General features: G+C 39.6%; 1 protein-coding gene across 3 annotated transcripts in view; it reads right to left on the minus strand.

Annotated features, from left to right (window-relative positions):
* The window catches only part of LOC111842505 (contactin-associated protein 1-like), a 49195-nt gene that overhangs the window by 16685 nt on the left and 18651 nt on the right, over nucleotides 1-13859 (minus strand). For 2 of the 3 annotated variants that reach the window (XM_023809155.2, XM_023809154.2), the window contains exons 2-8: nucleotides 3787-3888; nucleotides 3564-3602; nucleotides 2755-2948; nucleotides 2288-2441; nucleotides 1434-1637; nucleotides 1096-1280; nucleotides 448-600 (exon numbers count right to left, since the gene is read on the minus strand). In XM_023809155.2, coding sequence (XP_023664923.2) covers nucleotides 448-600; nucleotides 1096-1280; nucleotides 1434-1637; nucleotides 2288-2441; nucleotides 2755-2948; nucleotides 3564-3585 — 912 coding nt within the window. In that variant the 5' untranslated portion in view covers nucleotides 3586-3602; nucleotides 3787-3888. The remainder of the gene's footprint in view (nucleotides 1-447; nucleotides 601-1095; nucleotides 1281-1433; nucleotides 1638-2287; nucleotides 2442-2754; nucleotides 2949-3563; nucleotides 3603-3786; nucleotides 3889-13859) is intronic. The other variant, XM_023809153.2, reaches the window with a different exon arrangement.

Raw genomic sequence — 13859 nt, forward strand, 5'->3', positions numbered from 1 at the left:
TATGCAGACAATTCGACAAAACGCTTCTAAAACTGCTTATGTCATTTGATTACTTAAGGAACATATCTTATCACTATCCCAGATCAGCTTCAATGGCTGTATGGCCAGTAAGTTCTACTAAAACACTTGGCTCATTCATGTGCAAAAATGTACAAAAGCAACTTACGGTGATTCAGTTACATTTTTATTAGCCCTAATGATACTCTCACATTCCTCACAAGGAATGCGCAGCTTTTAGATACTAGAAAATTAAAGTTGAAGACCAGCAAATGTATATGTCCCCAAGGACCAGGGTAAAGGGCAACTGACTCTAGAGATACTTCCTGCAGACATAAGCACTAAATTTTACATGAGTCAGGCAAGTACTGTATCCTGTAATAATATAGAGATACTGTATATCATAGTGATGCAGCGAGCTAGATTACTGCTGAGCGATCCTTGCCATACCTGTCCAGGATGGAAACGGATCTGAGAGTCTCCATACTCTGCCAGGTCGATGATGTTGATCCCGTTGTAAAAGACATTTTCCAGGCATCCACGGAAATTGGCTTTCTTGGGATGGTTAGGCATGTTTGACTGAATCACTCCTCCTACAAAAACCTGGGGGAAGGACGGCACCCACAGCAAAATGGCCACACTTTCGTTATGAAACAAAATGACACAAAATGTTGAACAATGTGAGATATTATTATGACTCACATCAGTCATAATAGTTGATAATATATGTTGAATAGGCCGATAATTATTTTAAAGACAAACCCAATATTAATATTTCTCTTACCCCATAACACAGGGGTTTCTAACTCCAGTCAGGTAAATACCAGGATCAGGTGTGGCTCATCAGAAGCCAGGTAGAATAGAAAACCTATTGGATAGTAGATCTCTGGTTGGAGACCCCTGCCATGACAAGACAGCATTACACTACCCTTAGGACTACACTACCACCAAGAAATTGCAAAAGAATTCCAGAATCATATAACTTTCAAATTCCTGGAACAGATTTGCAATGTAGGTTTTCTACTATTGGTTTTCTGACCCCTCTCTCTCTACCTGCAGTGTCTCACTCTACCCACAGCCACACATGTTTCCACCCACCTGAGTGTCCAGGTCCAGGTGAGTGAAGTCGCCATTACAGATGGCGCTCTCGGTATGGCTGTCCACTGTCAGGTTGACCTGCCGGCCGTAGCGCTTGATGGTGACATAGTGCCAGTGTTGGTCGTCCAGCAGGTTGCCCACTGTAAGGGTGGTGAGACCCTCTACTTCATGGACAGTGCTGCTCCCTGGGTGAAGGAATCATTACAGATAAATAAAAACTCAACAGGAATCATCTTCCAAGAGTCTGTGAACTGAAACAAACTTTCTTTGATCCATCACATTTCCCATGGTCCTTTGTCAGAAGCTGTGAAAACAGGGGGCCCTAAGACTGCACCCACCTAGACTAATGTGTAGGTAGAGGCGAGCATTCTTCAGCTCCAGAATGAGGATGTCCCCTTGCAGACCTTCACTGTGCAGCAGTATACCATCCCGCTCCAACGTCTTGAAGTTCAGGGCAATGTGGTCCTCCAGCGTACGGTATCTCTGCCGTGGGAACTGATAGGCCACCATGTCATTTCCGTCATATGACATGACGTAGGAGTCTTAGGGAGACAGGAGAGAAGGACAGCAGGACTCCTCAATGAAACCATCTGTGACCTCACCGGCACATACATGTAACACACTGAAGCCCTGAAATGCATAGTATCCAAACTAAAAATAGTAAACAGTATAATATCCAAACTAACAAAAGCAAACATCCATTTCATGTCAGTGGGATCTTAGCATACAAATAAATTCTGATGCAACCTATTTATAGACAGTGGTTAAGTGAATGAAGAGAATTTTCAGCAAGAAATCATAACATAAATTAAGCCTCTTCTGGTTTTTATTTATTGACATAAATGTTGGCTTCCATCTACTTTAAAGCTTCCCATAGCTTTCACAGGTGGGTCATTTATCTTTGTATTGGCATTTTTTTGCAGACTTTGACCAGAATAACTCCTTTTTTTCCGTATTCTCTTGGGAAGTAGATTTCTGCACTCTTCTGATTTATGTCAGGAAAAGAAAGAAATATGAACTGAAGGTTACTTTGTCACAGAGGTTTAAATCTCAGTGTACTGTTGGCTTTATCATAAGCCTCAGACAACACCACAGCCACACTAGCTGCAGCAGACCTCAAGTCTATCCCTCCGCAGTGTGATGCAGCTTCCTTTTGATTTCGTATCTTGTTATAATGGCAATAGAGCCTCACCATAGGGGCAGCCATATATCTCCAGCCGGACGCCAATCTTCCCTCCCCATTTTGTGTTCCATCCCAAAGGTAAGAAGCGAAGGTGTTTGGCTGTGAAGGCATAGTGGAAATTATGCCTCTTCACCTGGTAGTAATTCCAGTTTCCTGACAGAGTCTGAAAGATGAATATCCAAGTAAAAACTAACTGACATATAAACATAGAAGGTGTATAATATAGTTTATGATACAATCGCATTTATAGGACAATAATCCAAAAAGATAAAGTAATTATCTTTTTTATATAGATTTCTAAATTTCTACTGTATATTTTCAATATATCAATGTTTCTATGTGTCTAGTTACAAAAAATAATTATTGTATTTATCAACTCTATCTAGTTCAAAGAAGTGTGGCCTGTTTAGCTTATAAACTGCTACTGGAATACACATCTAGGACTATACGTCACTTTTTTCCCCCATTTTGCATACCGAGTTGCCTCCCCGTTGGATGTAAGGGGTCCAAGAGTCTGGTCGGTCTCCATACAGCAAAGTATATTTGGTGACCCAATCATAGGAGTTGAAGGTACCCTGTGTGGAGATGGCCACTATGCGGTACTTCCTGTGCAGGTTAATCTGGAGCCAGGGCTGCCGGTCCCCTGGGGCTGGTGACCACCCGCTACTCCCTGCGGAGAACATACAGATTCATCACACGCAGCCAGACGTATCTGTAGACACACGTATACACTGTAGCTGGGAGTCCGCTGTGAACCAGCAGGGGGCGATCACTGCCACGCTGGTGGCTAGTAGTAACAGCTTCCTCACAGTTGGTGCAGAAACCGCTTGCGAGGAATGCAAACTAGGTGCTGCTGGCAGCCGCTTATTGCTCTGACGAGGGGGGCAGGACACAGCTGAATGCCCATGCTGGGGAGAGGTCAAGAAATGCCAGCTTTGCACCTTTGAACAGTCTGGCTGGAGGATGACTGCCCTGAAGGGACAGACACCACCTGACTGACCTCACCTACACTTCTTTGGGAGAAGAGCTGCTTCTCCCTGAACTGGCCACCACAGCTCTTCCTCACCTTCATTTTTGTGCACCCCAAAAGGGTATTTACCTGCACCCCCATCTCCCGTGCCTCCCTGCCCCCTACCAACACCCACAACCATTATACAGTTCACAGCACATACACAAACGCACATCCCAAGACCACATGCCACTGCACAAACACGCAACGCTGATGCACACGGCACTGACTTTCATAACCGACAGCATCCACCATAGTTCGGCTCATGGCACATACCATTAGAGGCTGGCACCAACATCCACACTGGCTAACTGGCTGGATGGTATCAGAATAGAACCATTATGGTCAAAGGTGAACCATTATGCATCTTCACTGCATTTCTCTGTGCATTTTTAAAAGATTCATGCATATCATGTTGCCCTCATATTGTAATCATATCAGTATTTGCAACTGATCCAAAAATGGTTTTTGTGTTTCCTCGGGGAAAACTGACACTTACCATACAGTCTGGCAAAGTTGGCAGAATACAAAAAGTTATATCTGGAGGAGGCCAAGAAAGAGGATGCGTACAGAGAAGGGGTCAAAGGATCAAGACAAGGTCCTGGAACAGGAAAAATACAAGATATCATCAGGACTGAAAAATGCATTCTTGTACCAGTGGTTTTACTGACATGCAAGCAGATCAGTGAGTAGCCATAGACCTTCTTATTGCATAAGAACCATAATGACACTGCAACTTCACATCAAACAGGAAGAACAAATTGCAACAACATCATAAGGCACTTAAGCAATTACTGCAACCTAAAATATATTTTACTCGAGACTCTGTTCCGGCTGCAGCGATATATACTGTACCATGTGCATGCCAACAATGCATACCATTAACCTGTGAAACCCGTGAAAAACAGCAAATCTAAAATTATGAACTGGGATGTATTTTAAATTATACTTAATAGGATTTTTTTTTAATTATTAATTTAACTTCGGTTTATTTGTGTAAGCCAAAAAATTGAAAACATCTGCAATTTTCACTATTTACACTAAATGGTAATTAGGTGTCAGACATTGGTATGCTTGGTTCTACAGTACGTATAAGAACTAGAAGGGAAGGACGGAGCTCATTTATAAAGACTTTGTATGGACTAGAAACATTCATGTGCACGTTTATACACAGATGTTGGAATTTATAAAGAAAAACTTCCTGAAATCCTGAAAAATCCTGATGAAGTTCTCACATTTACGACTGGACCTATAAAAAACGTTTTATAGAAATTTGAAAAAAAAGTGACATCTAGAGTTCAGTGAGAAATGTGCATCGAAGTAAACGGTAAATTTACCATTAGTTTTAGTGCTTGGTGAAATGTACATTAATAAGCATTAAGCATGTCACATGTGTCATCATCGTGGCATTAGCTTTGATAGAGGACATTGTATGTGGCCAAATACGAGGGGTATTTAGAGATCACAATAATTATTTATCTAATAATGATTGGTGATTTGTGAGCAATTCTGATGGAATTGTGTGAAAAACTGGCCACAGCTCTTGAACGACCAACACTATGAAATCATGCTGTTCCTGTCCATCTTTAAGTACTGACAACACTTGGATTTTTGATGACAGGAGCATATCAACAGGAGCTGGCTGATGAATCAGGGATATCCCAGCCCACACCCAGTTCCATTCTTCCTTAAGTTGTGGCTGATATTAACTGACTGTCATGACAGTACATTAAGTTTCCCTAGTGTGAATATACAGGAAAACATTGCAATGCAATTTGCAGCAATGTCTAGATTTCCTAATGTTGTTGGTGCTATTGACTGCACGCACATTGCAATGAAAGCACCATCAGAGAATGAAGATGCTCTTGTGAACATCAACATTCACTCCAGCAATGTACAACTCATCTACACATGTTTTTTGCATGCTGACCTGGATCCATGCGTAATGCTTGTATTTTGAGAAACTTCAGAACATGCAAACATAAAAACTACATTTCCATTGGTATCCAGTTTTCCTAACGTGATTGGGGCAATCAGCTACACTAACCTACAATAACATTGCGATAAGGGCAGCCCAAATCTAGTCAAAGTTTTTTCAGCACATTAGTATAGCATACAGCATTAGTTGCAGACAATGAAATGAGCGCTAATTAAGGTACTTTTGTGAATCTAAAGTCATTTAATTCTATCGATGCGCAGGTCATCTGTGACACCGACATGACATTGACATCTATAGTAGCTCAATGGCCTAGGTTAATTCGTTCATTTTTAGTTTCACATACCAGATCAGTATCTCCAAACTGCTCTGGCAAAACACTGCAAAATAGAGCTTCCTCTATTACGGAAGTTCAAGGGCAAAGATGTGGGTTGTCCCCAATAGCTGCAGTCACACTGGCCATGTGCGTCATTTTTTTTCTCTCTGTCTTCAGATCTGACTACTATTTTTTATGTTGTAGTGTGCAGTTGATGGTATTTAGGCCTACCGCAGTGGTGATGTGTTAACAATAAACACATTTTTAGCTTTTTCATCATTGCACAAAGTACAAGTATTCCGGCAATGAAATACTGTTTTTTTTTATCTAATCTGAAAGTGCAAATTGTGCAAAAGTGTAGAGATAGCTGTTTAATATATATGTGCAATAAAAAATCATTAGAAAATGTACTTGTTTGTAACAAATGTGTTAGGCCCGCACAAGGGCGCAAATTATAGTGGGGATGGGGGGGGGGGTTGTAGACCCCCAATAAATCAAAACCAGCTAATACAGCCCCCCCAATAATAATGTTTCCCCCGTAATGGGTGGAGACCTCAACCGCCCCAATGTTCCAGCCAAAGTTACACCCTTGGGCCAGCAAATATAACAATTAGTTGTGCCAATACCTTGCACAGGTCAAAATTCCTCTTCTTTCTTTTTATTTACAGTTGCTATTATTGGTTTTGCAGCCAGGAAAGCTTGATTTGCATATTATTTGAGCAAGTGGCTCATTTGCATTGACCATTTATGGTTATTTTTGGGTGGCACCAGGGCAGGATGTCAGGCTCATGCACAAATGCACATTTACAAGATAATTCTGACTTTTCCAAGGGGAAATGTACGACGGAGTTTTAGGCCCACTATTAATAAAAATAAAAATATAAAACCAGGAGAACAAAGTTTTTATTCTTTTTTACATATTTTACACATATTGATAGTTGTCAGGTTTTTCCAATGCTCAGAAGAACCTGCCCTGGACTTCCGCTCCTCTGTCTCCACTCCGTGCCCATTCGCTGTGTAACAGTAAGTAAAGCAATCTGGGAAACAAAGGGGTGTGCAACAGTCGCCATGAGCCCAAAATGCTAAACGACCATGTCATTACAGCTGAAAGACCTATTATATTAGCTATTAACACGATTTTGCACAAATTACGAAATGGTTTGAAGCGCAAAAGTAATCAGTGTGCATCATTGTCTGCGTACTGGACATCACAATTCTGTCATTAAAAACGCCCCACCTTACTTCCGTTAAAAGTTATTAAAGCCAGAAAACTGAATATCGAATATGAGGCTAACTTAACAGCGGTTTGAGACCCCCTCATTTTGCCACGCAAAGTCCTTACACGATTCTGAACCTTTTCGCTTAGTTTTGAATGACTTTATTCTTGAAACATTGCAGGTTTTTTCTCGTAACTCTATGACTTTATTCCCGAATTACTTTATTTTAGCAAATTACGACTTTATTCTCAAAAGGTATGACTTTTTTTCTTGTAACTTTGACTTTATTTTCACTATATTCTCGAATTATTGTGATTTTATTCTGGCAAATTACAACTTTAATCTTGAAAGTTCCAACTTTATTCTCAAGGTTTTATATTTTTATTTTTATTAATAGTGGCCCTAAAACTCCGTCGTAGAAATAGGTGTATACCAGATTTGACATATCCAAAAAATTTTGTATACATATTTTTTTCCTTTTCATGCGTTTATGATAAGAACATAAGAAATTTACAAACGAGAGGAGGCCATTCGGCCCATCAAGCTCGTTTGGGGAGAACTTAACTAATAGCTCAGAGTTGTTAAAATCTTATGTAGCTCTGATTTAAAGGACTCATAGACCTCCATTGCACCTTTTCTAAGGCAGCAATGTCCTTCTTAAGGTATGGTGACCAAACCTGCACACAATATTCTAGGTGGGGTCTTACCAAGGAATTATATAATCGTAGCATCACCTCCCTTGACTTAAACTCCACACACCTAGAGATGAAACCCAACATTCTATTGGCCTTTTTTATTGCTTCCCCACACTTGCGGGAGTGGGACATGGAAGCATCAACATGCACACTGAGATCTTTCTCATAATCAGCTACCTTTATTTCAGTGGAACCCATAAAATATCTGTACTTTATATTTCTGCTCCCTGCATGGATTACCTTACATTTATCTGTGTTAAATTTAATCTGCCAGGTATCAGCCCAGTCGCTAATTAAATCCAGATCCTGTTGTAGCCTCTCTACTGCTAGATCAGTATCTGCTACACCACCCACCTTGGTGTCGTCTGCAAATTTAACCAGTTTACTGTATGTATTGGTGTCAATATCATTAATGTAAATTAGGAACAATAGTGGTCCTAAAATTGAACCCTGCGGTACCCCACTATGAATGCAGGCCCACTTTGACATTGTGCCTCTAATAACTACTCGCTGTTTTCTGTCAGTTAACCAGTTTTCGATCCAAGCTGCTACAGTTCCTAGAATCCCTGCAGCTTTGAGCTTAAGCAAGAACCGTTTGTGGGGGACAACATCAAAGGCCTTCTGGAAATCTAAGTAGATCACATCATAGGCCATTTTGTGATCAATTTCTCTTGTAGTTTCCTCAAAGAACTCAAGTAAATTTGTTAAACAGGATCTACCTCTCCTAAATCCATGTTGGCTATCCCTCAGAATGTTATTTGCATGCAGGTAATCTACCATTTTCACTTAGATTATAGCTTCCATTATTTTTCCAGTAATGCTAGCTAAACTGATTCGCCTGGATTACTTCTATCCCCTTTTTTGAATATGGGTGTTATATTAGCATGCTTCCAATCTGAAGGTACCACACCCGCAGATAACTATTTCTGGAATATTAAAGTTAGGGGTTGGCTAATAATATCCCTCATCTCTTTTAAAACTATAGGTAAGATGCCATCAGGGCCCTGCAATTGAGCTTAGCTAGGCTTAGTACCATATCAGCCTCAGTTATACATATATTGGTCATAGACGACGCTGTATTCATACTAAATGGTGGTAAGTTACTCATGTTCTCTACTGTGAACACCCGTGCAAAATAATCATTAAACTCATTTACTATATCAATTTCATTTTCAATTATGAGGCCCTTACTATGCTGCAAATTAGTGATTTCAGCTTTTAGAGCTCTTTTGGAGTTAAAATATTGGAAGAAACTTTTATTGTCATTAGCCTCCAATGCAATTTTTCATTCTACATTCCTCTTGGAGAGTCTAATGTTATTTTTTAACTCAAGGTTAGATAATATAACCCCGTGGGTGTTTGATGCGAAGGTACGTGGACAGAAATGCCGCTCTCACGACACCCACAGCTATCGATAACACTCGCGCTTAACAAGGACAGATAAGTACTCAAGCAGACCAAGAAAAAATAAATAAATAAAAATAAAGGTAAAAAATTAAACAACAACCCACGTATCCGTACACAAACACTCAAATACACTTCCAAATAATTCCAGTCAACCACTTCAACAGACGTACAACACAACACAAGTGCACACAGCGTCTACACCATTCCCGCACAGTGCAGCAATCCCAGAAGCCTCTACAGCAATCCCACCAGCCTCACACCATCTACGATTCTTTTCCTGCGATGAAATGTATGCAAAAATCGATAAATGAGGCCGAAGTCTATGCAGACATGCAAACACATATTTTTTAGAAAGCAGGGTCCATCAATCCCTGAAGCAACTGGGATTTAGAGCTACGAGAGCATTCTTCTGACTTCAGTATGTGAACAGCGACCGTTTACAGGGACAGAGTCACAGGTCTGCACTGGTCAATGCAAGCTACTCACCATGAAATACAGTGCTTCACAAATGTGTAAAGTGAGCACACTTTTGCTGGTGAACAATAAATTTTCCAAAGTTGTAATAGAATTTCAGGAATTTTGAACTGAAGGAATTCTGGTTACCATGTAAAATATTACAAGTGGGCGCTAATTAATATAGGTTATGTATGACCCTTCACATAGTCGCATGAAAACTACCAATACTACATGACATCTTGCCAGTGTTGGTGTTAAATTACAATTAGCGACACTACTACCTTAAGTACTTTTTTCAGTGGCTTATTATTAGCTCAGCTACTTTTCAAATGCTGTAGCTTTTCCAGTAACTATTTTTCTTACAAATAGTGATGTAACATGGCAAAACACTACATCTTTAAAAAATACTACAGGTCATTGTTGACTTACGACATATGCGACTTACGACTGATTGACTTAACAACCATTCCCGACAACAATGTTGCGGCTGGCAGCACAAGTGTTGCCCAGCATGAGTGTATGACAGGTCCGCCCAGACTGCCGGTGTTCTGTCGATATATGCTGCCTTGTCGAAAAATGCTACCGTAGTGCTAATAGATAGCCCTAACCCTAACTCTTACCCTAAACCTAACCCTAACCCCCCAAAACACCTAAAACCCTTACCTTAACCCTAACCCTAACCCCTAAAACCTAACCCTAATCCCAAAACGGTGGAACTGCACATGCGCAGAAAGGCTCGATAGGTAGTATTTTTCGACAGAACACCTGCAGTGCGAGCATCCCTGTGAGATGCTCATTCATTCACGTCATGCTCAGACTACTGTTCGCAGCCCACACAGTATAGTATATATTCGTTTCTCTTTGTTTAACAATAATGAACTAAGAAAATGGTGATACACTTTTTTCATATATAATACGACCAAATCGGCTTACTTATTTTTGTTTCGTAATGTCCTTTTGATTAATACTTCAATAACGACCAGTGTTATTTTTGTCTCTTCACAAAGATCTCCTTTTTTTTGTTATAACCCTTGTAATTTTTACACTGTAATTGTGAAGTACTCGGTTTACACCAAACAAAGAAACCTTTTGAAACCTTATTGTGATTTGATATTATATTGGGAGAAAATATACTTAAATATGATATACTTTAAAAAGACTAACTTTTAACATCATGTTTCACATTTTTTTTATTAATTTTCTTTAAGAATATACTACAGCACAAATATTAAATATAACCCGATGAAATAGCTTCGATTTAGTTAGCTACTTTTTCTCTGTAGCTTGTAGTGTAGCGAACGACCATATTAAAACAGTAGCTTGGCTGTAGCTTAGCTACTTTTAATCATAAGCAGCTTGTATCTTGAAAAGCTACCATTTAAAAGTAGCTTCCCCAACATTGCATCTTGCTGTCATTCACTGACTGGTTTAACCCACTTCCTTTCATTTCCTTAATTTTTAGCTCCATTTGAGTTTAACCAGACGAGCCGTTAAATAAAGAAACATGAGTCTGAATCTCTTCAACGCATGATTAAAAGACCAAAGATATAAAAATCTTAGCATACCACAGCTTTCTTCTATGCAACATTCAGAAACTGTTCACTGTGACATAAAGCCTTCTACGTGAACCCTTCCATGCGGTTTCACAATCAAGTCAGAAAAGATACAAAACTAATGTGTCATGCAAAAATTACCAAGAAAAAAAACATATAGCATGTATTGTTACCACAATAACAACAACATGAGCTGCTGTTCGGCTGTGACTTTGAAAACTGTTTTATCCCACACTCTGGGTATTTCCGGTGGTTCCTCTATCTCTTTATAAACAAGTGCAAAGCTTCAGAGCAGTTCAACACTTTGGCTTTGAGTTCACAGAGATAGTGTGCTGCTCCTGCATTTTCAAAATCAAATTCAAAATAAAACTCCACTACTTAGAAATCAACATCTGCTGGTGATGTAAATGCATTAAACTGAGCACAATACTAAAATGAGGAAAAATGAAATGAATGAAAATGTCAAATCACATCTTATGTTATACATGACCTGTGTACGTCTTAAACTTATTTGCATGCTTATATATGTAACTCCAGGAACGTAGGTTTCATATTAACATTGAAGGGGAAGGGCTACATCTACTGTATATCGCCGGTGCCAGCAGTGCCGCACTATTTTGTAAGGCATGCACTGGGCCAATCATGTAGCACTTCTCTCATAAATATTAATGAACATCTCCTACCACCCTGCAAAAAGGAAATTTGCCGCCCGCCTCGCCCCGCCCCCCCAACGCGTACGAGGCAACACGGCTCAGTCTACCAGCAGAGCTCCAGAGCCTCAAAACGGCAAAAAAAAGGCTCGCACATGTTCTTCCAAAGTTTGGGAATACTTCAGTCATTACACCTTTTCTGCACCTCAACTGTAGCTGACGTTAATGGCGCTGTTTCAGCCGTTTTATATTTTCTGTTTACTTATTCTGTCATGTAAAAGTGAGACAAATTATCGTTTACGACTAGTCTTACACACTGTAACCTAAATCGTTCCTTGCTCACTGAAGTAAGCTTAACTATAAGCTACCTTTGCTAGTGTTTGTTAAAAACATGTTTCTCTAGTTATGAAATCATTCCATGTTTTAGCATCTATTTCAACATTAAAGTCAAATTGGTGTACTGAAATAATTAAGTAAAAACTATTGCAGTGATTATAAACTTCAGTCTAACATAGAAATCCTATTGGATCTCTTAAGATTTGCCTTTTTTGTTAATAATGCTCTAATGTTTAAGAAATGTTTTAATTCATTGAAATGTGAATGGGAATTTCAGAGTGTGTGTGTGGGAGGGGGTGAATTGTATTAAATGACTAACTTGAAAATAATTGCTTATCAATAAATTTATTATCAGAACAATCGAAAAATTAGTTGTTAGATTAGTCGAATAATCGGGAAAATGATCGCTAGATTAATTGTTTTGATAATAATCGTTTGGGACAGCACTAGATATGAATGTAAAGGTACACTTTGCATTCTGGGAGCACGCAAACCAGTAGCAGCATCTAGGTGGAGAAGTGGAAATTAATTGCAGGTCTTGCTTTGTCTAGCAGCGAGGTATGTTTCCTTCTTGAAATCTATGTAGATAGCTACATCTGTCAGCTCCTAAAAACTCTTTTCAACAATTGAAATAGAGAGCATTTGACCGGTTCACTTAACAGTGCCGAATGAAAGTATAGAACTGAGGCAACAATACATAAAACGGAGAGATGTTTAGCCGCATAGCCCAGGACACAGGACCTTCCAACATTTACTTTCTTGCTCCCGCCACAGACACATCTGGGGTGTGTTTCCCGAAACCTTCTTAACGCTTCGTCATTCGTAAGTTATAGCTTAAGTTGTCTGTTAAGGCTCCGACATGTTTTCTGACACGTTCTTAGTAAAGTATATTTCCCGTGAGATATTCTTTCGTAGGTTTGGTCTGAGCCTCTCTTAATTAGCTATCTCTTATCGCTGTTGTCGGCTCATTCTGCTCATTTAAAATACATTTAACATCGTTTTGTCTCTTCACAAAGATCTCCTTTTTTTGTTATAACCTTCTGCTCAGTTTTATAAGCAAACATCACTTAAATAAAAAATAATCGATCCATATGATGAAGTTATTTTGTCAGATAACTGACTGCAGTCTTCATTAGGTTTCGTCCTTGCGCTCTGAATTCGCAGTGAATTGGCCTCAGTAATGCGCAGATTCATAATGTTGCTGATGTATTTATTAAATAATTATGAAGGAAGGGGGGGGGGGGGGGGGGGGTTCTGCCGATACTGTGGTGGATGCATGACACCCCTGAAACGGGCACACCTCTCTATATGTGCCAAAGTCACAGTATATCAAAACTTTGGTTCATAAGGTTGATAAAAGTCCATAAGGTTGGGGGGGGGGTAATTAGGTGGATTCCAAGGGCCCCTGAGTGACAGAGGGCCCATTAAATTTGGAAAATAACTGGATTGGTCTGGAATGGGGGCCCAAACCTCTCTGTCGAAAGAATGGGATTCTGACGTTTTAGCCTAATTCTCAAGAGATGATAGAGCAATGAAAAAATATCATGCATCATGGGATAACGGAGCAATGTAAATCATGCTTTTTACACCTATCAAAGGATGCAGAAACTATGAAAAATATACATACACATTTTACATTTTTCTCAGAACAAAGAAAACCGCAGATAACTGAAACCACGGACACGGGGGGACTACTGTACTTTATTCCCTTGATACATAATAACATGTACACAATATAGATCATTTTTATCATCATGTCATGAGTGGGACTCTGTACATTTTTTGTTTGTTGTGTATAAGCAATAAATGAGCAACCAGGTGGGCTAAATACGTTTAGCTACAGCTAGCACTATGTGCTGCCCAGTGAAAGCCAGGTCAGCTTAAGTGTTATCCTGTAGTTAGGAGAGTTTATTTAAGATTTTGGGAAGTTAAGCCCCAGGAGGGAACAGACAAATTGCGGTTATAAATGAGAATTCAGTCAACCAGGTGCGACATAGTTTGCAGTG

This window comes from Paramormyrops kingsleyae, chromosome 5 (assembly GCF_048594095.1).
Source record: "Paramormyrops kingsleyae isolate MSU_618 chromosome 5, PKINGS_0.4, whole genome shotgun sequence".
NCBI lineage: Eukaryota > Metazoa > Chordata > Actinopteri > Osteoglossiformes > Mormyridae > Paramormyrops > Paramormyrops kingsleyae.